The 22,754-nt window shown below is 43.1% G+C and overlaps 1 protein-coding gene, 2 long non-coding RNA genes and 1 other non-coding gene across 14 annotated transcripts; 1 reads left to right on the plus strand and 3 right to left on the minus strand.

The window, feature by feature from the left end:
- Positions 1 to 218: 218 nt before the first annotated feature.
- LOC104138842 (uncharacterized) lies at positions 219 to 10,872 on the minus strand. 7 transcript variants are annotated; one of them, XR_011135014.1, is made up of 8 exons: positions 10,422 to 10,561; positions 7,316 to 7,492; positions 5,594 to 5,961; positions 3,353 to 3,538; positions 2,368 to 2,411; positions 1,528 to 1,632; positions 757 to 956; positions 219 to 432 (listed from the first exon to the last, which is right to left on the minus strand). It is a non-coding gene; the product is annotated as an uncharacterized lncRNA (long non-coding RNA). The 7 variants fall into 7 exon arrangements; XR_011135013.1 differs by lacking the exons at positions 2,368 to 2,411; positions 10,422 to 10,561 and adding an exon at positions 10,797 to 10,872 and having other exon boundaries at positions 5,594 to 5,758; XR_011135010.1 differs by lacking the exon at positions 2,368 to 2,411 and having other exon boundaries at positions 10,422 to 10,680.
- Positions 4,027 to 4,164, minus strand: LOC138061451 (small nucleolar RNA SNORA49). The gene has a single exon (XR_011135222.1). It is a non-coding gene; the product is annotated as a small nucleolar RNA SNORA49 (small nucleolar RNA).
- An 11-nt stretch (positions 10,873 to 10,883) lies between the features above and the next one.
- LOC138061364 (uncharacterized) lies at positions 10,884 to 17,983 on the plus strand. Of its 3 annotated transcripts, XR_011135018.1 has the most exons (7): positions 10,890 to 11,212; positions 12,707 to 12,840; positions 13,384 to 13,610; positions 14,524 to 14,671; positions 15,928 to 16,005; positions 16,946 to 17,085; positions 17,184 to 17,983. It is a non-coding gene; the product is annotated as an uncharacterized lncRNA (long non-coding RNA). The 3 variants fall into 3 exon arrangements; XR_011135020.1 differs by lacking the exon at positions 15,928 to 16,005 and having other exon boundaries at positions 10,929 to 11,212; XR_011135019.1 differs by lacking the exons at positions 14,524 to 14,671; positions 15,928 to 16,005; positions 16,946 to 17,085; positions 17,184 to 17,983 and having other exon boundaries at positions 10,884 to 11,212; positions 13,384 to 13,748.
- PUS1 (pseudouridine synthase 1) lies at positions 11,591 to 20,553 on the minus strand. Of its 3 annotated transcripts, none has more exons than XM_068910883.1 (6): positions 20,455 to 20,553; positions 19,616 to 19,840; positions 17,982 to 18,119; positions 16,955 to 17,057; positions 16,026 to 16,723; positions 11,591 to 13,588 (listed from the first exon to the last, which is right to left on the minus strand). In XM_068910883.1, the coding sequence occupies exons 2-6, from the start codon at positions 19,829 to 19,831 to the stop codon at positions 13,538 to 13,540; spliced, it is 1,206 nt and encodes a 401-aa protein (XP_068766984.1). In that variant the 5' UTR covers positions 19,832 to 19,840; positions 20,455 to 20,553; the 3' UTR covers positions 11,591 to 13,537. The 3 variants fall into 3 exon arrangements, with proteins under 3 accessions (XP_068766984.1, XP_068766983.1, XP_068766982.1); XM_068910882.1 differs by having other exon boundaries at positions 20,268 to 20,460; XM_068910881.1 differs by lacking the exon at positions 20,455 to 20,553 and adding an exon at positions 20,272 to 20,454.
- Between the last annotated feature and the right edge of the window lie 2,201 nt (positions 20,554 to 22,754).

Consider the following 22,754-nt stretch of genomic DNA (forward strand, 5'->3'; position numbering starts at 1 on the left):
AAACCTTGGGCCGAGCGGCCACGGCTCGCCCGGAGTACGGCAAGGAGAGCCTCGTGCCCGCCGGCGGGAGAGGCGGGCAGGGGAAGGCGGCCGCTGGCAGGCCGTTCCCCCGCTGGCAGCCCGTTCTCGCCAAACGCTGGGCCGGTTAGCAGTTTTTCCCGTTTTAGCGATAAACGAAACGCCACTTCCACCTAGACAGAAGAACGACGTTGGGTTTTCATTTACATAGCAGAAAGCAGTTTTTATTTCGCTGTTTTTAAGATCAGCTAAGGAAGAGCTCACTGACGCGGGAACGGGCTGCGCGCGAGCTGCCTTCGGGGGCTGACGCGCAGCTGCAGGCTGCTGCCGGGACGACTTCTGCCGTGGTTTCCTTTGGAGCATCCGTGCTGAAGCAGTCGCTTTGGTCTGATCATCAGGACGCAGTTCCTGGAACTTTTTGTGATTAAAATTAGATGAATACTGGTTACTAGTTGAGAGTATGGAGTATTCACATGTCCAAGATAAAAATGAAAAGAAGTGACAGCGTTTACAAAGAAATCCTTTAAAATTCTATGAAGTAAAATTCATTATATTTAAATAACACAGCATCTGTGGATGTACTGTTTTCTAAACAGTAAAGGACTTACTGAAAGAATATTTCCATCGTTTCCATTTATTTTCAATAAATTTTAAAAGTGAGCAATGATACTTGTTAAAGCTTTAAGGAATTTTCAATAGCAGAACATGAAGTAAAAATAAAAAGTAAAAAAGAGTTACCTGACATAAGCAAAGTCATCCGAAGTTTCTCTGTCTGCAGAAGTGTCATCAGATTGATCGTTACTACAGCCGATGCTGTCAAATGCTTCTGCTTGAAAAAACTGACAGCATTACAGGTGCTCCAGCTCTGCTGGAATGGCAGGTACTACAGATATTTCCTGTAATATAGCTACAGCAGGAGCCAGTGCACTTCCTGAAACCTGCAAGTTTCATGAGAGTAAACTTGTGTTTTTAACAGTACAAGTGTTTTAAAGTGAAATAATCACAAAAGAGGGCGTGAAGTTTTAACAGAAGCACCCACTGAAGGAGATAAATACTCTGACCAAGTACAATTATACTACTACCATAAACTGCATTTCTTCCATTCTATATATGGACTGTCTTTTCAGCTTCATAAAATCCAACTTGGGCTGAAGGCCAAAATCCTTTAAGGAGCTTGTCTATAATACTCTGAATAGTATTCTTACATCCTTGAACAGCAAGACTAATTTTTAAGTTACATTTAGGTCCATCACCAATGACCTCAACTCAGATAAAACCATATACTCCTGTTAGCAAAGAGAGAGAATTGGGACTTCGCCTAAGAGAGTCCTACACACGCAACCTCAATGAAGTCAAACAGGCACCATGAGTGCACATAAATCTATGCTTACAGATTCATTTACGGGATTCATTAAACACAGAGGAATATGTGTCTCTGCATACAATTTCAGGAATGAATTGAGTTCATCTGCCACATTGGTAATCACAGTCTGTATTTTTGTTTCTCACCTGTGTTTCTCCCTGTAGTTGACACTGGATTTGCTCTATTCTTTGTTCCTTATCTTGCAGCTGATGCTCCTGCAGTTGTAAGCCTATTTGTTCTTCATTCAACGCCTACAGTAGAAGTGGAGAGGGGGAGGCACAAATCACACCAATAAGCTTGCTTTTATTAGTTTTAATTATTCATGGTAACAGTCATTTTTGCACTATTAAGTCCTGTGAAGATTAATCCTGAAATGAATTCTTAATTGTTTATAACTGCAACAGAAAATTCTGAATAACAAAAAAAATTATTAGATATTATGGCTGCCTGCTCCTGACATTGCTAAAATAATATAGTAATAATGAGAGACAAACACCGAAATGCAAGGGACAGATCTAGAATTAAACCAGAAAGATAACTGATTGCTGATAGCTTTGATTGCAAAAGGGATCAAGCACTCAAGACCCATATTGAACAATTTTCCAAAAACCAGTATTTTTTCCTGACTCCTAGCCTTATTAATTATTTTTACATACAGAAGGCAACTAATATTGAAAAGATCTTACAGAAAGGAGTAAACCTGGGGGGAAAAAAAGGACCTTTTCCTTCATGGTCATTGGCTCCACACAGATCAAAAAAAACTCAGACACAGACAGTAGCTTCTTACAATTGTCTGCACAAGTCTGGAAGTAAGTACTGTAAAACTACAAGATTTTAAAATTTCTGGCTCTGATCTAGTCAGGCGCTTATTTTTTACATATCCTTTAAAGAACTGCTCACATTCTTACTATTGCAGTACCTGAGTTAAGAAGTCTATTGGACAATAACCCCCCTGAGCAGCCACTTCTCAAAACAAATACTAATACCTTTCTTCAGTGGCATCTCTTCTACAGAATTACCACTTATAAGCCTGTAAAACAAATAAATTCATTAAATACTGATCCCTAAAAACACTGAAACTTCTGAAACTTGACTGTTTCATGTCTAATGTCCTTCACATACTGCAGTGAAAACCTACACCTACACTAGCTTAGAATCTGTCACATTATTTTCATGGGAAGCTTTGTATTCTTTTTAGTTTTACAGAAAGAAGGTTCTTTTTCCTCCTCAGATTTCATGTTTCCAAAACACTAGGGTCATTTAAGTTCTTATTTGCAAAATGCATGATAAACAGTTTCTCCTACACTGGAGACTGGACTGGATTTTTAAAAATCCTTAAAATAGCAACATGTTTGCTAATAGACAGCACCCATGCATAGCTTCAATGAGGCTAGAAATCTCTTTGATTTCACTTTCTAGCTGAAAACCTCTTGTGAAGAGCAGATACCTGACCATTGGTGTAAGGCGAGCAAGAGCCCCCCTCTGCTCTCAGCACTCCCTTCCAGGAAGGGCAGCAGTCATCTGAGAGAGGCTTTCAAACACATCTTAGAACTACATGAACATCAGCTCACAAACATCATCACTAGCTGATTTGAAATCCAGTGATAAATCATCAGTAAAGACATTTATCGTTTATCAAGAGCGGGAAACACCCACAGATATTAACGTTCTTTTTGATAGTCCCAACTTAGAAATCCATATGGCTTACAAGATGAAACGTGGGAGGGAAAGATGGGAATAGAAGATACAGTAAGGGAAAGGCCAAGGTTTTAATTTTCCCTCAACTCTGAAGGGAAGAATTTTTTGCACGTCAAAGATTTGATCCTACCTTTAAAGGAGAAAATCTTAAAGGAGCAAACGACAAACTAAGAGGACGACTTCAGCCAAAAAGTCCTACAGCTTCTCCTTGAAGCATCTTCCCTCTATTTTCAGTTTTAAGATGACTATGCTATTTCTCAGTGTAAAAGTCACCTGTATACGTGGATATCTCTGTCTCTCACAATTCTGTCACACCATTCTTTAGATTTTGCATCTATCAGCAGTATCACAGAACACAACAGTATCTGCAATTTCATGGCTGAAACCTGTGGAAGGAGCGTGGAAAGGAAGAACAGCACAGAAGAATCGCTTGTCTTGGCTGAAGGTTTTTATCAATTCCTGAAATAGAGACATAAACAACTTAATTACAATTTCACATCAATACAACAAACATCTCCAAACAAACTTTTTTAAAAGAATAAGATCAGAAAAACTGCTTTCTTATTACCTTCCCAATCTATATCAAGCTTGCCTACAATTTAAGGTATCTGAGAGCCCACATCATAGATGTGCATAACTGAAAATTAATTTATGCACCATTAACAATCATTTAAGTACCATTTATGGTGCAGTTGACCAGACTGAAAACTACAGATCTACAATAACAACATTGTGTCCTATGACTGGGCACACCTGGCTGGGTTATTACATTCTGTTCAAGCTTCATTTTTCTTATCTATTGACTAAATTGAATCCCTTCTACTGTGCTGACGTTGAGTTGCTTTAAGGCAAAGTATTTCAGTTAGGTTTTATACTGCACCTGACAGCATAATAATGAAATTTGAAATCAAACAAACAACAAAAGAGGATAACTTAACCATATTGTTAATGTTTGCTCAAAGTGTAGGCCCCAAAGGATACTGAGAATCTTACTGGGGAGGGAAATGAGCATACTTTCAATTTATCCTCAGGCAATGCCAGGGCGCAATACAGAAATAAAAGCCCCTGGAGTAAGGCTGAGGAAGTGCCAACACTAAAACGCAACTACAGTTGAAGTACAAACAGCGTAGCTACCTACAGACAGAGAAAACAAGAGCAGTTACTCAAAATGCTATTGTGAAATTAAAAAAAATTGTATTTCAAGCCTAAATTACTCAAACATATGACAACTTATGACATACCTCTTGGAAACACCCTTGATGCCACGCTGAACAGCAATATAACTGACCTATTTCATACATTGCTACTCCTGTGCTACAGCTACATACGTATTTTGCTTAACTAACTAACGGGCCTATGGCTTTCCCAGATTGGAGACCCAAAGAAATTTTGCGGATGTATCAGACTTCCCTTTGGCATTCTTCCTCACACTAAGAGTGTTTATTTGCTATTAATCTGAGTAAAAGTCCTCTCACTAGATAATGGCAACTTTGAGCACCACTCTCCTTAACTCTTATGTATGTGAGAAAATGGAAAAGCTCCAGTATATAAAGTGTTAGAATCATCGGCATCAAAATCAACTCATGATCTCCCCTTGCTTTCAGCTTCCAAAGCCCAACAGCCAGAGCCTCCATCTTCCCTGTTTATGAAATAAGAACTTAATGGTTCTGCATGCTGCATTAAACAATTACAGAAGAGCATTAGCACAATTATATCAATTTTTTTGATTCATTATCTGAATCATGCTGCACTAGTTGGGTATCTGGAAATTGCAGAACATGAGGCCTTGCTATCTGCGGCAGTGGATGGAAGTAGGGAAATAGTAACTATTTTTTTAGATTAAACCTGAAGATCTTCATTTCATTGCTATATGAACGAGGGGGATTTGCATACCGATATGGAGGAGCAGCAACTACAGCTGGTAACACGCACAGACCTCTATAAAATGAAACAGGACTTTAACATATTAATTTTTAACAGCTTCGGCTCTTAACTACTCAAAAACAGTAGTAAAGCAGGTGCTTGCACAGAAACATGAAGAAATTGGCTAAAGGTAGTTGAAAGTAGATTAGAAAAGTTTTATGCCAACACGAGATAAAAGTAAAAACGCTCAATACCAGAACAGGGCAAGAGAAAATTGCCACTATCCTTACAGTTACAAGGATAAGCCTCCCTCTGACTTACAACTGCCATTGCTTCTGTACAAATTCACACACACACACACACATAAAAGGTATGTCATACTTGAAAATAAAGTAGAATTTCTATGTAAATACTAATTGCCATGGAATTAGTAAGAGTTTTAAAATCTTACAATGGCCTAAAATCAGGTATCAGGGACGCAAAGCAGATTCAGCACACAGGAACTTAGCCTGCAATAAACAAAGAAAGCTAACAAGGTACAAAACAAGGCGATTCTTATTTATTATTTTACAGTATTTTACAAGAATACCTGTTTTTGTGAATAAATTGCACAGGGAAAGATGGTGTTGCATAGTAGTAAAATACACCTACCAAATTTGTGCAAAGGCTGCAGATAGATTTGTCTCAATCAGCAATATCCTTTAGGGCAATCTATTGCTGTTTTAATGTCAGATTGAGTTCTTGTAGTGGATCCTTCAGGCCCTCTGAAGTACTTGAAGAAAGAAGGCAAAGTCCGACCGGCTCCATTTGTTAATCCTGGCAGAACAATGCCGAGAGATTTTTCTTTCTCTAATCCAAGAGCAAATTCTCAACAAGTCTCTGCTGTACAGAAGGGTTCTGGAACAAAGATGCTCCTTCCCAAAATATATTTTGGCCAGGCATTCCTGCAGTTGTCTTTTAATTCTATGATAGCCTTTAAAACCAGAATTCTTTTCTGAATATATTTTGACCAGATAAAGCTGAAGCAAAAAAAAAAGGGGAGGGGGGAAGTTGCAAATAAGGATAACTTAATTAACGTGCAAGTTCTATGAATGGAGAAGTGAGTAACAGAAGAGCTGAAAAACAGAATAATATGTCTGTGATACAAAGACAGACGTTAGGTTTGATATTTTAATGAAAAATAAATCTGCTTCCCTATTCTTTGCCGGCTGGCAAAAACGTAACGGGACTTTCAAACTACGATTGCAGAGTTCACTAGAACAGATGGACAAGAGACGCAGACGGCAATATTCTGCGTGCTTTAGCAAATTAAAAAGTTCCATCTATTTCAGCAAACCGATATGCACACGTGAATCTTGTAAACTACACATTGTTCACGATCATGTATATACCCTATCATACAAAGGGCTAGTATTGTACTTGAGTTGGACACCAAAGAGTAGACACTGATTTAAATATAGTGCTCAAGTCATCCACTCTCCTATTAATAAATTCATTTGTCTAGGAAAGCAGTAAAACAAGAAAGATACTTTGAAGAAGGAAAGTGATTTAATTTCACAGATACATGATATTACAATATGAGGATATTCTGTATTTCTCAACTAGCCACTCTATTTCACATGGAAATGATGCGAGATAACATGTGAAACACGTACTGTCAATATCAAGGCACTGGTTTAAATGCCTGAGTAAACACCACTTTATATTATCAAGTTCACTGGAAATATAAACAGACGTTTAGAAAAGTGAAAGAAAATACAAACTAGGATACTCATCTCCTAAACTATTTAAGAATTAAATTTAGACAAAAACTATGGAACATGCACAACTGTATAAATTTTAAATACTGAATACTGTTTTTCATCGTATAATTTTCAAATACTGTTTGTTTATGCTTCTTTTCACCTTCTAAAACAATTAGATATAATTAAACATAGAAAGAAGAAATTACTGAATGCAATTACCGCTTAGTGTAGAACATGATTAGTCTGCAGAGGACTATGATTATACCATGTTCTTTAATCTTGAGGCTTGCCCATGACTCATTTAAAAATAACCTACCAGTAATCAAGCTCTCTTACTGTAATTGGAACGCTTCCTAATTTTAACAATGGCTGAGCAATTAAAAACCACTGAAGAGATATTCCTGGGTTGAGACAGGAGGTCTTTATACACACACTTCTGCTGACTAGAAAGAGTACATGGCAGCACATGCTTATATTTCCTCGTCAACTGCTTCTCAACATGAATTTTGGACCGTTGCAAAATAAAGGACTGCACTACCTATCAGTATACAAAATAATAATTTCCTAATTGTATTTCCCCAAAAGAAGAACTACTACTATTAAAAGACTATCTTTGACAGATACATACTCTCCGCAGTCTCACTGCCACGCTCCGGTAGTGATCTTCATTCCTCTCTGCAGGGGCCACCTTCATAAAATCCAGGTAAGATTTGGAAATTCCTGGAATCAGGAAACATGCAATGGCCCACAGATTTTTTAAGGCAGTAGGCAGAAGCAAGTCCATCAAGATTAAATGATGACAACTCTGAACAATAAAGATAATAACGAGGATTAGATTTTTCTCATAAGTTATAACACAGCAAGAAAATTTTAAAATGTAAGTACCGAAGTTATTTCAGAAAATAACTGATGGACAAAAACAAGAAGAAAATTTTTAATGAACGCTCCAGACCTCTGCAGATTGAATATTTCATCCCAGCACTACTCTGGCAGATTATTACCACTTTGCCTCCCATCTAAAATTAGTTACTTCCATTGTATTTTCAGGAATGCCTCACAGTCTTTAAACAATTGCTTGCATGAGGCAAACCTACATTAAAGTTGCTACGTTCAGTCTGTTCCTGCAACACAAGAACACAAAAATCCTACAGGCTTTTTGCTGGATTTCAGAGTAAAGACTATTAAATGGTTCCTCTTTTGGGATATTTAAAAAAAAAATTATCTTGCACTTTATCCCAATGCAGTTCTTCAAAGCTTTCAAAATTCTGAAAGGGAAGAGAATGCTCAGTTTATCTCTCTGGTTTGAGAGCATTACACAGAATATCCTTAACAGAAACTGTTTTTTTTGACTCAGAGGAAATGCTTCTTCTATAAAACACAGTAAATCAAGTCTCCTAGCCACGCACAAACAAACGGCAATGAAAAACCATCTTTCCTTATACTTTTTTAAATTGTTCCTTGGAAGAGGTTGGACATAATTATGGGATAAGCCTGTTTCAAAATACCTACATTATACTTCTCATTATAGTTTCTCAACAATATTCATGTTCAATGGATATATTCTAAACTTTAAGATTCACGCATGTCAATCTTTAGTTAAATTCTATCCAGAAGTCTCAAAATGACTATGTACTTGATCACAGAAGCTGCCAAATCTGTAAATTAACATCCTAACATTTGCTTTCAGAAGCACATAAGGTTATAATTGCAAGAATGAAAGGAAAAGTCATGGAACTAAAAGAATTAAAATGCTCAAAGCTATGGCAATTTAGTTCATTAATTTTCTTCTGCTCTGCTCAGGTCACACGGCAAGAAAAAGTTAATACGTGACTCGTATGTCTCAAATTCCAAAATACGAGCAAGAACTGAAAAACTGCAAGCACATCAGAGATACATTGCCATACAGGGCTCCATCAAGGGAAGAAAGAGAAAAGTAATCAGAAAGGATGCATCATCCCAAAAGGAGGGCTAAAAGACATATGCTGGAAAAAGTGAAACAGTTCCCCGTAACTGTGGAAGTTAGAAAAATAAAAATCGGAGGAAAAAAAAACCAGGAAGAAATGTATCTTGCAAATAAATTAAGTGAAGCCTTCAAGTCTGAGAACAATTACATAGATTATAAACTAGAAAATACACACCAAACTTCCTGTTGCTTCTTCTGGATTACACACCAACTTCTCATCAAAAAAATGGATAAATTCAATACATTTGTTTAATTAACTTCTGCAAATACTAAGCTGAGGTACACATCACTGGAGCAAAGATGCAAGTCTCCTATACAGAGATCAAGCAGTGGTCAAATGTAACTGTAAGCTGGGCCATCATGTTAATAAATAAACATACACCAAGAGCAAAAAGACGGACCAGCCATCGAAGCAGGTTTTATTGGTAAATATCAAACATTGGTTATGAATCAGCACTGATGAAATGAAGAAATATCTCATTAAAGCAATTATCTTTAATTACAAAGCTAAAACCTGATATTTGGCATTGAATACTTTACCATAAATCATTAATATATGTATTAGACACATCAGTGTTATTTTAAAATTTGTGCCATTGTTTTAAGATAATAAATATCAAACTTCTGAAGCCATCAAGAGTGCTTTCATAGCTACTGTCTCTAAAGGAATTCTTTTTATTGTAATACAGTAAATCTCATTCATTAAAGTGGCATCATCTCTACTGACAACCATGACACAGTCCTACATGAGCTTCACTTCTAGAATTCCCAGTCCTCAACAGGGACCCAAAAGCACCCAACACCTAAGGCGTGAATAACATTTTTAATTCTCGTTTTACTATTATAATTGATTTCCTCACAGCAGAGCTATATGAATTCACGTTATCAATAATTGTTCTAATGATACACTGAAAGTTCATGAAGCAGAAAAATCAAGTAAGAGTTAGAGAAAACAAATAAAGAGGATATTATCACCTGTAAAAACTTGGATAATTTATATTACAGGACTATCAAAACTAACCATGACATTGAAAAACATTTTTTTAAAAAAAAGAGAATGCTCCTGCGATACGAAATCTGAAAGTAAAAAATACCGTAACAATATATAACATAAGCTATTTGAAAATACTTGAAATGGCTTTTGCTAAGAGGAAGAAAACCTCTTTTACACGGCACAAGATGTTTATGTTTTACAGTGCTCAAGACAGTCGGATACTTGTGCCGATGAGCGCAACAATTTCAGTTCCTGTCTGGGACAGTATTTTGGAACTAAATAAAACTAACCTAATAAAAGGTCTCATTAGCCACAAAACGGTGCAGCGCTCCGTCGCTCGCAAAGCTGTCCACGTTTGCCTGTGGACAAACAGGCACCTTTACCCTGTCTCCGTTTCGCTATGAAAACGTTTTTTATGGCCACAGAAGAACGCCTTCCCGGCCGACTTTTATACAGAGATCACCTCAAAGGTCGACGACCTTTTAACCCTTATTAAACCGCTCGAAAGCCGACGGCTCCAGTAGATTTACTTTATTTCTAACGCAGGCAAAGCGGGGCGGCAGCCCGCGCCGGGGGCCGGGCGCTGTCAGCAGGGCCCAGGCCAGGCGGCAGGCCGCGTCCCCGCCGCTCCCGGCTCCCGCGGCGCTGCCCGCCCGAGCAGAAGCCGGTACCTCCGTGAGGAGCTTACAGCCCCCCGCAGCACCGCCACCAGCCCCGGCCGGCTCCCGGGCGCCGCGGCCAGGTCGGGAAGAGGCTTCCGCTCGAGGACGGAGTTACCTGGGCGCACGAGGGCGGCGCTCGCGGCGGCCTCCCCGGCTGGAAGCCAGGCCCGAGGCCGGACCGGCAGTTCTCCCCTCAGGGACGCCCCGGCCGCAGCGCAGCGCTCGCCGCCCCCACACGCAGCCTCGCGGCCCCGGTGAGGCCGCTCAGGCGCCGGCCGAAGCGGGGAGCGGCCCCGGGGGCAGCTCGCGGCCCCCCCCCCCCGCTCGCTGCCCGCTCCGCGCCCCGCGGCCGCCGGCTCTCCCCGCGCAGCGCAGCGCCCCGCCGAGCCCGGCGGCCGCGCGGCGCCTCCCGCCCCCTCCATCAGGGCGGCCACAGCCGCGAACCCCGCCCCGCTCCCGCCGCGGCACTCAGCCGCGCGCCAGGCCCTACCATTCCGGTCTCCCCCGCGGGGGAGGGACGTCCCGCCGGGGGATACCACTGCAGGCGGAGGGCGCGCCCCCCTCCAAAGGGATGGGCGAGACCGCCGGGAACGGCGCGTGCGCGCAGCACCCCGCCGCGCTCCCCTCAGGAACCGTTAGGTTCGCAGAGAGGAACTGCGTTTCCCTTGAAACGCAGCCGCGTGGCCTTAGGCGGCTTGAAAGCCACATTGAAAGCACCGTAAAGAGCCCCAAGGAACCCGTTTGCTGCGTGGGGTCCGGATGCGGGTTCCTGTCCCTAGATAAAACGCGGGCGGCCTGAAGTGGTGCCTCAGAGCAGGCCGCTCGCCCCGTGCGGAGCCTGCCCTGCTCAGCGCTGGCCTCCCCGCGCAGGCGGTCTCTTCCAGAGCAGCGGTACTCTACCTGGAGGTCTGTACCTCTTCTGTACTTTGTTTCCACAGCAAAACTTACTTTGCTCTCTTTCAATAAACCTAGCCCTTGTTTTTATCTCAATGTCGGCGCTTTAAATTAAATTGTTCCTCGGTCAAGTCAGAACATTCAGATTCATTCAGTATTGCAGGAGATTCCGTTTTGGACTCTGAGACGCTTTTTCTTTTTTAAATTCAGTTCCTGAGCCATAAAGCCCTTTAACTGCACTGCAATCAGACTTGAAACACTAAGTTAATAATTTTCTCACAAAATAAAACAGTACCCCTACTAAAAGGTAACAAATATCCATTTTTTAATTTTGTTTTCTCCAAAGGCTATCAACAGAAATTCCCAATGATTTCAACGGAGACACATGTGTCAGTTTGGGGGGCTTTATTATGAGCAAACAAAGGTATTTCTCTCAGATTGAAAGGGATAGAAAGACAGAGCTTTGGAGAGAAGACTGTTAGGTCTGGATCAATTGTACAAACTGGCAAGGGATGAAACTAAAAGTCTAGGTAGAGTCCCTCTCCAGAACACTCAGAGATATCTCTTACCGTCCCACTCTGATAAAACAAAGAGCAAGGCCTTCAAGATAAAAATGTAAACTTGAACGAAAACTCAGAAGAAACAAGCAAATCCTTTTTAAAGGACAGACTGCTCTGGCAAAAACAATTTCTAGAAGGAGCCTTAGAACCAGAGGCCTTGGGTAGAAATCGCTGAATAAATGAGCAAAGAGTCAACAGCTCCAAAAAGGAACTACCACGTTCCGTATGGACCACAAGGTTTGGTTCACATCCTTAGGCACAGAGTGGTGACCTGTGTCCTGAGCTGACAGGACAACTGTGCTTGTTTGCCTATCTAAGTGAAAAGAAAGACCACTGCTTTTCTACCTTAGGAATTTGTCACAGGTGGTGAGCTTTTATATTATGAAGCAGGTCTCCATACAAACCCAAGAGGGAAGTTTATCAAGCAAGCGTACTAAAACCCAAACACATGGAGAGACTCTCACCCACTTTACAAAGTGTTCTACAGTTCGGGAGGGCAGAAGGGCTGCTAATGTTACTCATTTTTTCTCCTACCACCTCCTCAGACAGTTGTGACCAAGAACTAGAGCTCAAGCCACAGTTGAGGAAAGGAGAGCAAGAACTCCAAAGTGTGCAGATCCCCAGAAAACAAAAATTGATTCCCAGAGGAACACAGTCCTTAGACATATGCTTCCCATAGCATTGCACAAATTCCTCTATTCTGAGCAGCTTCATGGGAAGTAAAAAGTGAATGCAGACTTGATTAAAGCCCAGAGAAAATATGAACCATTGCTTTCACACATTAAGTTGATTCAACCCAAAAATCTAGCGGACAGCTAGCTAGTTTCCACTAAAAGCAAAAACAAACTAGCAGCAACACATTTAGTGATCCACACAGGCAACATAGACTTTCACAGCTGCACACTTTGGTTTGCAATCCTAACATTTAATTTTGTTTTCTCCTCAGATTTCAACAAAAGGTCTATGAAACAATACCTCAGGCAGGAGAGGTCCAATGACATTTGTAGCCGCGGATCTACATTCTTGACTCTGCCCAACTATAAGGGCAATATTGGGATGACGACATCTTCCAAATAAAAGGTCTGGTCTTAAAAATATATGGTTCAGTCCACTTTCCAAAATTAAGAGCTCTCACTGAGTAAGGACTCTTAATTCTTTTTAGGCTTGCAAAGCTTTAAAAAACACAGAAAATTTGATTCAATGGCAACAAAATTCAGAACAGTCAACATGATAATGCATTGCTAACCCATACATGTTATTCCACCAGAAAGCCATGGATGACATAGAAAAATAAAACAAGAGCTTAGTGTTTGGAGATCAGGTTCATTAAAGGTGAAGAAAATTTTAAAACCGTCAAAAGTTCATGGAGTCATAACTGCTTAATAATGATCAAAAAATGTATATTAAAATGTTTTGCCCCATCTATATGTAGCCATTGTACATACTTAAAATACTATTTTCCAGGTAAACACGTAATAAAAACATTATTCAAATAGCAATTAAGATTTCTTGCATTACAAGATTCTTTTTGAAAGCATCTGTCTCGTTACATTATTTTCAAGTATTCCAGTCAGATGAATCAGTCAGTGGTATAAACAGCTTTTTCTACTTTTTCTTCTGCAGTTTTCCCCACCCAGTTTCTCCTGGGCATCTGATTTCCTGTTCTGCATGCATGCAAACCTCTGCTTTACTGGATTCTTGGATTTAGAAAGGCCGCTTTTTTCTACAGAGAGCGAATTGCAAGAGGAAAGGGCCCCAGGTCCAGCCACTTACTGACTTACTCAGAATCGTCATCACAACCATCACTGCCTTCCAGATCACTGCCGTTCTGAAAAGCAAAAGGAAAAACGGTTTGTCAGCCTTTCATTTATTTCTAGCGACTGACCTAAAAACAAAACACACTGACTTTAAACTTCTCCAAAAGCATGAGGAAATGGGGCAAGAGCCTAACCTCACGGCCATCTATTGTAATAAACTTCTGTAATGGTAAATTAAGTTTCTTGTGGCAGACAAATTGTACACTGGATTACACTCAACAGCAGAATTCTCTTTTCAGTTATATTTACAACTGCATGATTACAACCTGCAGTATGTGGGACACTTAAAAGCAGATAACAGCATGAAATGCTGATGTTCAAAATAAATGCAGGTGAGACAGACTTGCAAGTGCTTTTTTTCCCCTGGAAGTCACTCAAAAGCTACGTTTGTTACATTATCTAAAGCCAGATTTGAGAATTTTGCTCACCTGCTGCAGACAGTCATGCAGAATTTACATCCAAAATGTATTAGAGATCACAAATACATTGTTTAAAAATAAAGTCAGTTGTACAGAATAGTATTACAAAAATAATATAAATATTAGCAAGTTACAAAGGAACTGGTCTGAAGTCCGAGTTCTTAACTGGGAGCCGCTCTTTCAGGAGTAAGTCAATACGATCAGATAAATTTGGGGGAATTACGTTAACTTTTTAAAGCCAGTATTTAGACTGATGAGATTGGAGCCAAGGGATCGATAAAGAAAGGTTAACATCACAATGTGACTGCAGATATTCCTTTTCTTCAACCACCACTTGTTGTAAACAAAGAAAAAATACTCCAAAGTCCATGATCTTAATACTGACAGTGTAACATCCTATTACAAAACAAATTCTGAGACACTCAAATAGTTGCCTTCATAACAGCGAGCATAGCTTGTCAAAGTGAAAATAACCTGCAAGATCTTAAAGGAGTCTGTCATATGATCCCCTACTTATCCTTCCTCAGACTGCCTGTGGTAATTATGACTCCAAAACTGTATTTGCCTGAGTTTACCTAAAGCAAGCAAGCTTATCTCCTGCTAGCAATACCTCAGTGATTTTGAACATGTCAGCAATAAGCCCTCTCAGCACTATCATCAAGACACCTGAGCCAGGTAAGCACTCTCCGCACCACATATTCTCTTTGGGTCCCATTTCACCAAACTAATGTGGCATTTGTTGTAAGCATTTTAGCTCTTGTCATGAGTGTTCTCATACAGCACTACGCTGCAGAAAAACAGTTACCAGAAATACAAAAATAACCCAGAGAAATTTCTGGTATCTTGCTTGTGCTATTCAACAGGCTGTAAATTTTATTTTGCATGTTGAAACTGTGTCATACTAAAACCAAAAAATGGCAGAGACAGACAGGATTTATAATCTAACCTTCTTAACATTATAATCTAACCGTCTAACATTCTCTAAATAAAATAAACCTAATTTTAAAGACTCCGTTAAACTGAAGAAGTCATTATTTTCTTCTGAGTTGCACTTCACAAAAGTTTTAGCCCTGACCATCAATTTGTTCTTCAAGGATTTGCCAGCTCTCTAACCAAGAAAATTTGAATTACACACAGAGCTGTTAGGTAGGTATCTTTGAGTCGTGTACCCTGCTCAGTCCAATACCCTCCTCAGGCAGGGCTTCCTTCAAAGTTAAATTGGGTTGATCAGCGATTTGTCCAATCAAGCACTACTGTATGTTAATTGTCACTCCAGTGGTTGTCAATTAAAAAAAATATTTTGCAAGTGTGACTCAAGATTCATTGTATGGTTTCCAACTTCTAGCACGCCCCAAACATCTTCCCTCTCTTTTCCTGTGAGCCTACTCAACATCTCAACAGATGTGCCAGAAAAATAATTCTTTAACTTAAACTGAAAGTTTCTTCTGGTTAAGCATGTACTCTGTGCTTCTGTTTTATAGTGCATTACAGCTGACAGCAGTTCCTGCTGTCAGAAATCAGATCTCACAACATCCCATTTTACGTGCTAGGAGATTTTTCTGATGACTGATTTTGAGCTCATAGTAGATTTACTGAAAAGCAGGTCCTAAATTCCACCCCCCCGCCCACTGATTCCAAACCTTATTTAGGCAAACAGGGCATTAGGCAAAATTAGAATTAGCCCACAGAGAATTTACAAGGCTAGCAGGTATTAAAAGGGTCACGTGTCACCTGAAAACTAGTCTCCATTAAACAGATTCACAATTTCTGTCGCCAATTTGTGATTCTGCAATCAAATCAGCTTGTGTTTTAAAATATTCCCTCCTCCTCCCTCAACTGCCCCATTCAAAACCCTACAAAAATAACACTTTGTGTAGTTGCTTCCACTGTCATCAAGCGTGCAAAGACTGAAAAGATAAAACACATTTCAGGCTCCAGATGACTGTCATCTTCCACGGGAAAACAAAAACGGAAGAGCCATTTTAAGTTGACAGCTTCTCTTTGAGAAGGTAATAGCTTCAATCTTTACCTTTGAATTTTTGTTGTTAGCTTGCATCCCAGCAGCAGAACAGTTGAAGTCATGAATGGAGAGGGTGTTCAGCCAGTTCATCATGGACTTCTCTTCCCTTTCTGTGTTGATAATAGTAGGATAGATATACTGCTCTTTGAAAACAGCAATCTTCTCCTCCTCCTCTCTCCACTCCAGTGGCTCATGCAGCCCATCATTTCCAAAACGTCTGTTGTATTTTTCAAAGTGTACTCTTTCCAAGACCAGCCCAAGTCCTGGAGCTTTGGGAACATCTACTTTCTCTTCTCCCCAGCTGCGCTCTATGACCGACTCAGCAGCGTAACCTTTCACAATAGCTATCACCAGCCCAATCATCTTCCTTATTTGGTGCATCATGAAACTCTGACCTTTCACTCTGATCACTGCAAATTCTATGTTTTCCCTCACAAATGGCTCTCCACAGTACATTTCCATTATGTATCGCTTGGCACTAGGGTCTTTGGGTCCCTTCTGAGATGTAAAGTTGTGGAAGTTGTGTGTTCCTTTGTAACAGGCGAGCAGTTTGTTGACTTTTTCAAGGGTCTCTTTGTTCAGTCGATAAGCCTCCTCTTGCACATCATGGTCTTTATGGGCAAAGGCAAATGTTGGCAGCATGTAAGAGTAGGTTCTGGCATCACATTTGTTCTTGGAGTTGAATCCCCCAGTGACTCTCTTCAGCCCTTATTTTAAAAGTAACAGTAAGTTTTTGAATCAGTAGGTTACAACCAGAATGTATGTTATTTAAAAAATGCAATCACAATAAAAATGTAAGATTTATTTTATAGGACACTAATTTTAAAATAATAGAAACATATGGATTCAGGTTAAAGTTATAACGGTAGGGGAGTGACCTTCTTCAGGAGAGAGTTCGTCTCTGAAAACATTTTCTTTGCCTGTTCCAGTATCCTTACCCAGAATTCTGATGTGAGAAGGAAGATGGTTATTGATCTTTTCTAAGATGTCATCTATTAGCCTGACCTTTAGCGACACAATCTGTCCAGCTGCAGATACACCCTATAAAAGCCACAGAACATACACAGAGGTAATAAATTATGTACTTTGGAAGCTCTGGGGCAGCACCTGCAAAATTGATATAGCTGTAGAATGAGTTTAATCCCTTTTTCTCACTGCTCTTTTCAGGCTGAAGTGAGGCAAAGACAAGACCACAGGCAGAAATCCAAGTCAGATTACTCCTGAAAGACCTCAACTTCACTTTTGTACAGTGTTTCCCCACCCCACAGTTGAAACTAAGTTGACCAAGAACAAGGGGCTTGCTTAAGTCGCAGAGAAGCCAGTAGCAAAGCCATGAACAGACTCTTCTCTCAGATCTGCATTTCAACCACAAAAACACATCCACTACCTTGCAGGTGAGCTGTACAATTTAACCTGCTTGTGCTGTATAGCCATACAGCACCTTAGCAATCCTAGGCAACAAAATGTTTCACTCCCTTCCATGACATCTCACTGTATTTGACTGCTATTAAATATGAACTGAAAAACAACAACAACAACTTATTTATACATAGGATCAGCCATGAACTACAGTTTAGGGCTAGAACCCCACTGTGGCAGGCTTAAGACTGACCGAAATGCAGTTTTAAACTCTCAAGCTCCACATGAACCAGGCAGCGCCAACAATGAGCAGCAGCAGCAGGTTGGGAGCCTGAAACAGATGATCGTGATAGAAATGCAGACAGACACAGCCAAAACATGAAGCGCTAGCTTTACAAGCACTATCCAGTCAATACCTTGCACTTTGTAGATGTTTTTTTTGTACTTAACTCTAATAGTGGATGAAGGAAGAAGTTTTAAATAACATCCATTCTGAATAATGTTTACTATTGGATAGCACTCTGGACAACACTTTACCAGTCAATCACAACAGCACTGGCTAAGGTACACCACGTTTTACAAGAGCACAGGCCCCAGCCAGCGTACCTTATCTGTCCGAGCACATCGCTGGAAAGACATTTTCTTCATGTCTTCCCCATGGTTTTCTGGGATGCAGCCTGACTGAACAAGGGCAGATACTAAGTCATCTTCAATTGTCTTGAACTGTGAAGATCCCAAATTTCTCTAGAAGAAGAGGAAAGATATAGTAAACATAAGAAATAGAACATTAATAATTAGGTAAACATCCTGAAGATCAGCACTGACCAACATTACACTGTTACAATATTGTTTAATGTTGTCCTTTCACAACCCTACAAGCACTGCCATTCTCTAACAAAACTAACTATACTTCACCAGATATTGTTAATAAAATACCTACATTCTCATTTAACTTTTACTACTATTGCAAGTAAAAGGACATCTCTAATTTAACTGTGGAATGCTTCTGCAATGCCATTTTTTGATGATTCACTCGCCGTAGCGTATGAACCAGCACCAATGAGATACTGTTCTAGTGTACAGCCTGGAACAGTAACCACTGCTGCTCCAAACTTAGCACCTGCAAATTCTGCTTCTGGAAATTAGACTGAATTCTTTTGTTCAGTTACCCAGAGCTCTTGCGTAAGTCAGACTACAGCGTTCACCATCATCTTCTGCGCTAAACTTGTAGATGAACTATAACAGAAACGTATAACTCTACTTCCCTGCGAGGCTGCCAAGCACACACCCTCCAGCACATGCTATTCAATTACAAGTGCACTGACAGGCACTTATACAGATGTAGGCACAAGCGTAAGGTTTACTGCAGTTGAACAAATCTACCTTGTTGCATAAACAGGAAAGACTCATCCCCTGCCTGTGTTCAATCATTATCCATTATTCCATGGAGCTTTTAAAGCGTGCCTCAGGAACGTGTATGGAGCTTGCAGTATGCTGAGCGGAGCAGCAGATGGAGCAGTATCATCCTTTTGCTGCTGTGTGCCACAAGAAAGGTCACTGCACTGGCTGGTCTAGTGCTGGGGCACTGCTAATATACCAATATGCTAATATTGTCAATGCAACATCCCTTTTCCTCTGCATGTAAACATAATAGCGTTGCACCAGTTTTCCTGTTTCTAAGCTGCTGTAAGTGACCACACTACAGCGCATCAGCAAAGGACAATTTAGAATGTCTTCAAGTACAAACTCAAAAATCAAGAGAAGGCAAAAAAGATGATAAATGTTTCATTAAAACATGCAGCTCGGGTCTCAAGAATCTGGATGTTTTGCATAATGTCATGAGACAACCTGAGGCAGAACCTAAAGAAAACTCAGCCCACCTGCTCTGAAACATAAAGCTTCAGCCAGAAACTGGACAACTGGTCAGAAGGGGATCATGAAACAGCACTTCAACCCTTGACAGAGCTGCAGAGCCAGTGCTTTCAGGTTTTCTAAAAGACTTGCTGTTGATGCGCTAACATGAAGGCAGATGCACTAGAATCAAACATCAGAAACGTATGACTGACTTTTTAATTTTCGTTCTTCAAGCTACTGCTAAGCTGTTTGAATCGAGGCTTGGACTGCACCTGCGCCAGCTTTTAGAAACCGCAACTGCTTCCCTACCCAATCGTTCTGACCGCAGCTGTGGACCTGACAGACTCTAAGAAAAGAAGGCTGCGTTGTCTCGCTAAACCACATACTTGCATCCCATGGTAGCCCTTCCCTGAATATGCCATCAACAGCACAATCTTCCTTTTGGGTGACTTTTTATTCTGATCCTCCACATCCTCCTCATCCACATCTCTCTTCAACCTTTTGGGTTGGTGTCCGTTTTCTTCTAGCTTCTCAGGCTCCTCGCTGCTGCTCGTCAGTCTCTTTGTCTGGCTGGCAACCACCGCTCCCAGCTCTTCAGCCATTGTAAGAACCTGCAAAAGGGGCAGAAGAGCAGGCAGGACTCAGCAAGAGATTAAAGCGACAGTTCCATCCCCACGAAAAGCCGGGAATAAACACAAGGACACCGCCGGGGCTGTTGCACGGGCCAGGGGCAGAAAAGCTCCCCGCCCCCTAGCCCCAGCGTTAGCACCGTTCGCCGAGCAGGAGGAAAGCACGGCCCGGCGGGCGCCGGGCCCGACCGAACAGCCTCGGCCCCGCCGGCTCCGCGCCCCGCCCGACGGGCCTGCTGGGACGCGGCAGCGCCGCGAACGCCACAAGGTTACGTCGGGGCAGGCGGAGGGGACGCCAGCGCCCGGCCGGCTGCCCCGCCTGTCAGCGGCGCGTCCTGCGCGGGCCGCCCCCGGCCCCGGCCCCGGCCCGCCGCGAGCGGGGCGGGACGCGCCTGCCGCGGGTACGTACGTACGTGCCGGGGCCGCGGCCCGGGCCGGCCACGCGCCGCTCTCCCCGGGCAACACGCGCCGCAGCTCAGCGCCCTCCAGCCGCAGCGCAGCCGCAGCAGCATGGTCCCGGGCACGCGGGGCCCAGCCCGCCCCCCGCCGCCCAACGGCCGCGCCAACAGCCGCGCGCGCCTCCCGCCGCCACTTACGCGGGCGCTGCGGGGCCACGGGACCACGTGGGCGCGGCGCGCGGCTACGGCAGCCGCGCGGGGACCCGGCGCGGCGGCCGCGCTGCTGAGGGGGCGGGGCGGGGCGGTGGCTGCCGGGCGCCGCGGCCGGGCCGAGGCTGAAGGGCGTCGCCGGGGGGCCTCCGCCCGCGCCCGGGGCGCGTAGCACCCGCCACCGTCCTGCCTTCCTCCACGGCTTCCGCCCCTACCGCTGTCTGCCGCCAGCAGGCCGAAGCAACTGCCGTTTCCCTTCCCCGCCAGCTTTTCCTCCACGCAGCCCTCTCACGTCTACAACCTCCTTTATCTGTCCGCGGGGCGGGGGGAGCTCCGCACCAGGGGCACCCGCCTCAGCCGGCGGCTGGCACCTCCTGAACAGCCACGGGCGCCTGGGGGTCGTTCGTCACGCTGCAGGCGCCGGTGGCTCCCAGGGCGGCGCTGCCCCGGGAGCGCGCCGGTTCCCCGGCACGGCTGCGACATCAGCCAGCGGCGTTTATCCCTTCGGCTGGAGAAGGGAACGGTTGGCAGCCCCAGGCAGGCCGGATTGACAACCGCAGCCTTGTTGTACTTGTGCTAATAAGGGGGAGAAACGCGGCCCGTCCCTTTCTGAAGTGATACATCTGAGTTATTTCAGGGGCGGCATGGGACAAGGGAAGATTTATCACATGTCCCCAGCTGTACTTTGTTTAGAGAAGTGATAAAAGAGAGCCTGTCAAATAGGAGCGCTGCTGCCAATGGAAACAGGAATATAAATTTCGGCATTGCATAGAGCAGGGTGTCTCAATTTATTTTTTTTTCACCTCGTTTCCTTAGGAAATGAAGCTAATGCAATCACACTATCTGTCCACCACCATCTCTTCCTCTTCCCTCCCCCTAGTGATTTCTGAATTTGGCCCATTTCAGGTAGATTTGATAGCGGGACAAAAGTCTCAGCGGACAGGAAAATCAGTGGCTGGACAGAAGAAAGATTGACAGGACTATCCCCACGAGGGAAGAGGCAGTGGTATCTCAGCCCCTTATCCACTCAAAGAGCAGCCAAGGAGCCTCCAAGCAGTCAGCACAAGCTTGGCTCTGAACCCACTGTACCACGCGCTGCCTCTTTCCCATGCTAGAAAAGCAGGCAGGTGGGAAAGGGCTGCACAAGGGTACTCCGAGGTGCTGCTTCCAGTTAAGGGTTGTAGGACGCAGACGCCGCCTCGCTGCGTCACAGAATGACTCGCTTCACGGCATGAACCCATCGTCGTAAGCGGTTACAAGCACCTGATGCCACCTTCTCGCTCACAGGCCCTTCAGCCTCTGGTGCAGTACGTGGGCTTTTGTCTCCATTCCCTGGTGGATGGACCTCTGTGACCATGGACCTCTGTGCCACAGGCCCCGCGTGCAGCACACCCCTGTGGCACCAGCAGGACTGGGGTGGTGACAGAGCACTGTCACCTGCAGCAGGTAGCACTGGGCCTATCTCAGCTGTACTCAGTTAAACATAGCAACAGGAATCAAAGAGGAGGAGCTCGCTCTACGCGATGAGCCGGCTACTTGCAGTCCAGCAGCGAGGTGCTCCCCACAGCACAACGGGCAACGTCTGGCTTTGATCTTTCTTAATGATTCGCCTAGCCTTGAGGTTTTCCAGCACTGCAGAATCGATGAGCTGAGAGCAATGTTACTGTGGGGTGGCAGCCCACGGGGATCCCAGATGAGATTAGGACCATCCGAGGAATACATTTCCCTCAAGGAGTTTGCAGTCTAAATAGTCCAAACGAAGGAAGGATTTGTGTCCTGTTGGACTTCCATTTTTCATTTACTCGCTCTGTAACAGGTAGATAACAAAGGCAAGGAGAAATTAAGCGACTTGCCACTTAAAGTCGGTTCTGTGAGAGTCTACGCTGTGAAGCAAGTACGTGAGGGATGTACGTGGGAAGCGAAAAGGCAGCAGAGAGCCTGCAGATTCTGGGGTGGAGCAGAAGGTCCAATTGCAGATCGCTGTGTGAGGCCTGCCAAGGCACTGCAGCTGCTTGGCTCTGATTTGCAATACACAGCTCAGCACTCACCCAGCATCTTCAGAAATTAGCAGGGGGGTTAATTCCTCTCACATGCATACCTAGGTCTAAATTGGAATCAGTACAAATAATTCATGAAGTTCCCCACTGTTTGTGCAAGGAGCGGGACATTTCATACGTGTTTAATAGGACCAATAAAAGTAAAGGACACGGAATAGTACATCTGCCTGGCCTTAAGTGAGAGTGCTGCCATCAAGTTTACTCAGCAGTGAAATCAACCTCATAAAACTT

This window comes from Struthio camelus, chromosome 17 (genome assembly GCF_040807025.1).
Source record: "Struthio camelus isolate bStrCam1 chromosome 17, bStrCam1.hap1, whole genome shotgun sequence".
NCBI lineage: Eukaryota > Metazoa > Chordata > Aves > Struthioniformes > Struthionidae > Struthio > Struthio camelus.

What these genes read in the sequence shown, in the direction of transcription:
- PUS1 (XM_068910881.1), bottom strand. Translation starts at nt 20,370, where the DNA reads ATGCTGCTGCGGCTGCGCTGCGGCTGGAGGGCGCTGAGCTGCGGCGCG. An exon ending in CCGGGCCGCGGCCCCGGCAC is followed by an intron (nt 19,841 to 20,271) that starts GTACGTACGTAC and finishes CCCCTTTTGCAG; the next exon opens with GTTCTTACAATGGCTGAAGA. An exon ending in GATGTGCTCGGACAGATAAG is followed by an intron (nt 17,058 to 17,981) that starts GTACGCTGGCTG and finishes TGGCTTTTATAG; the next exon opens with GGTGTATCTGCAGCTGGACA.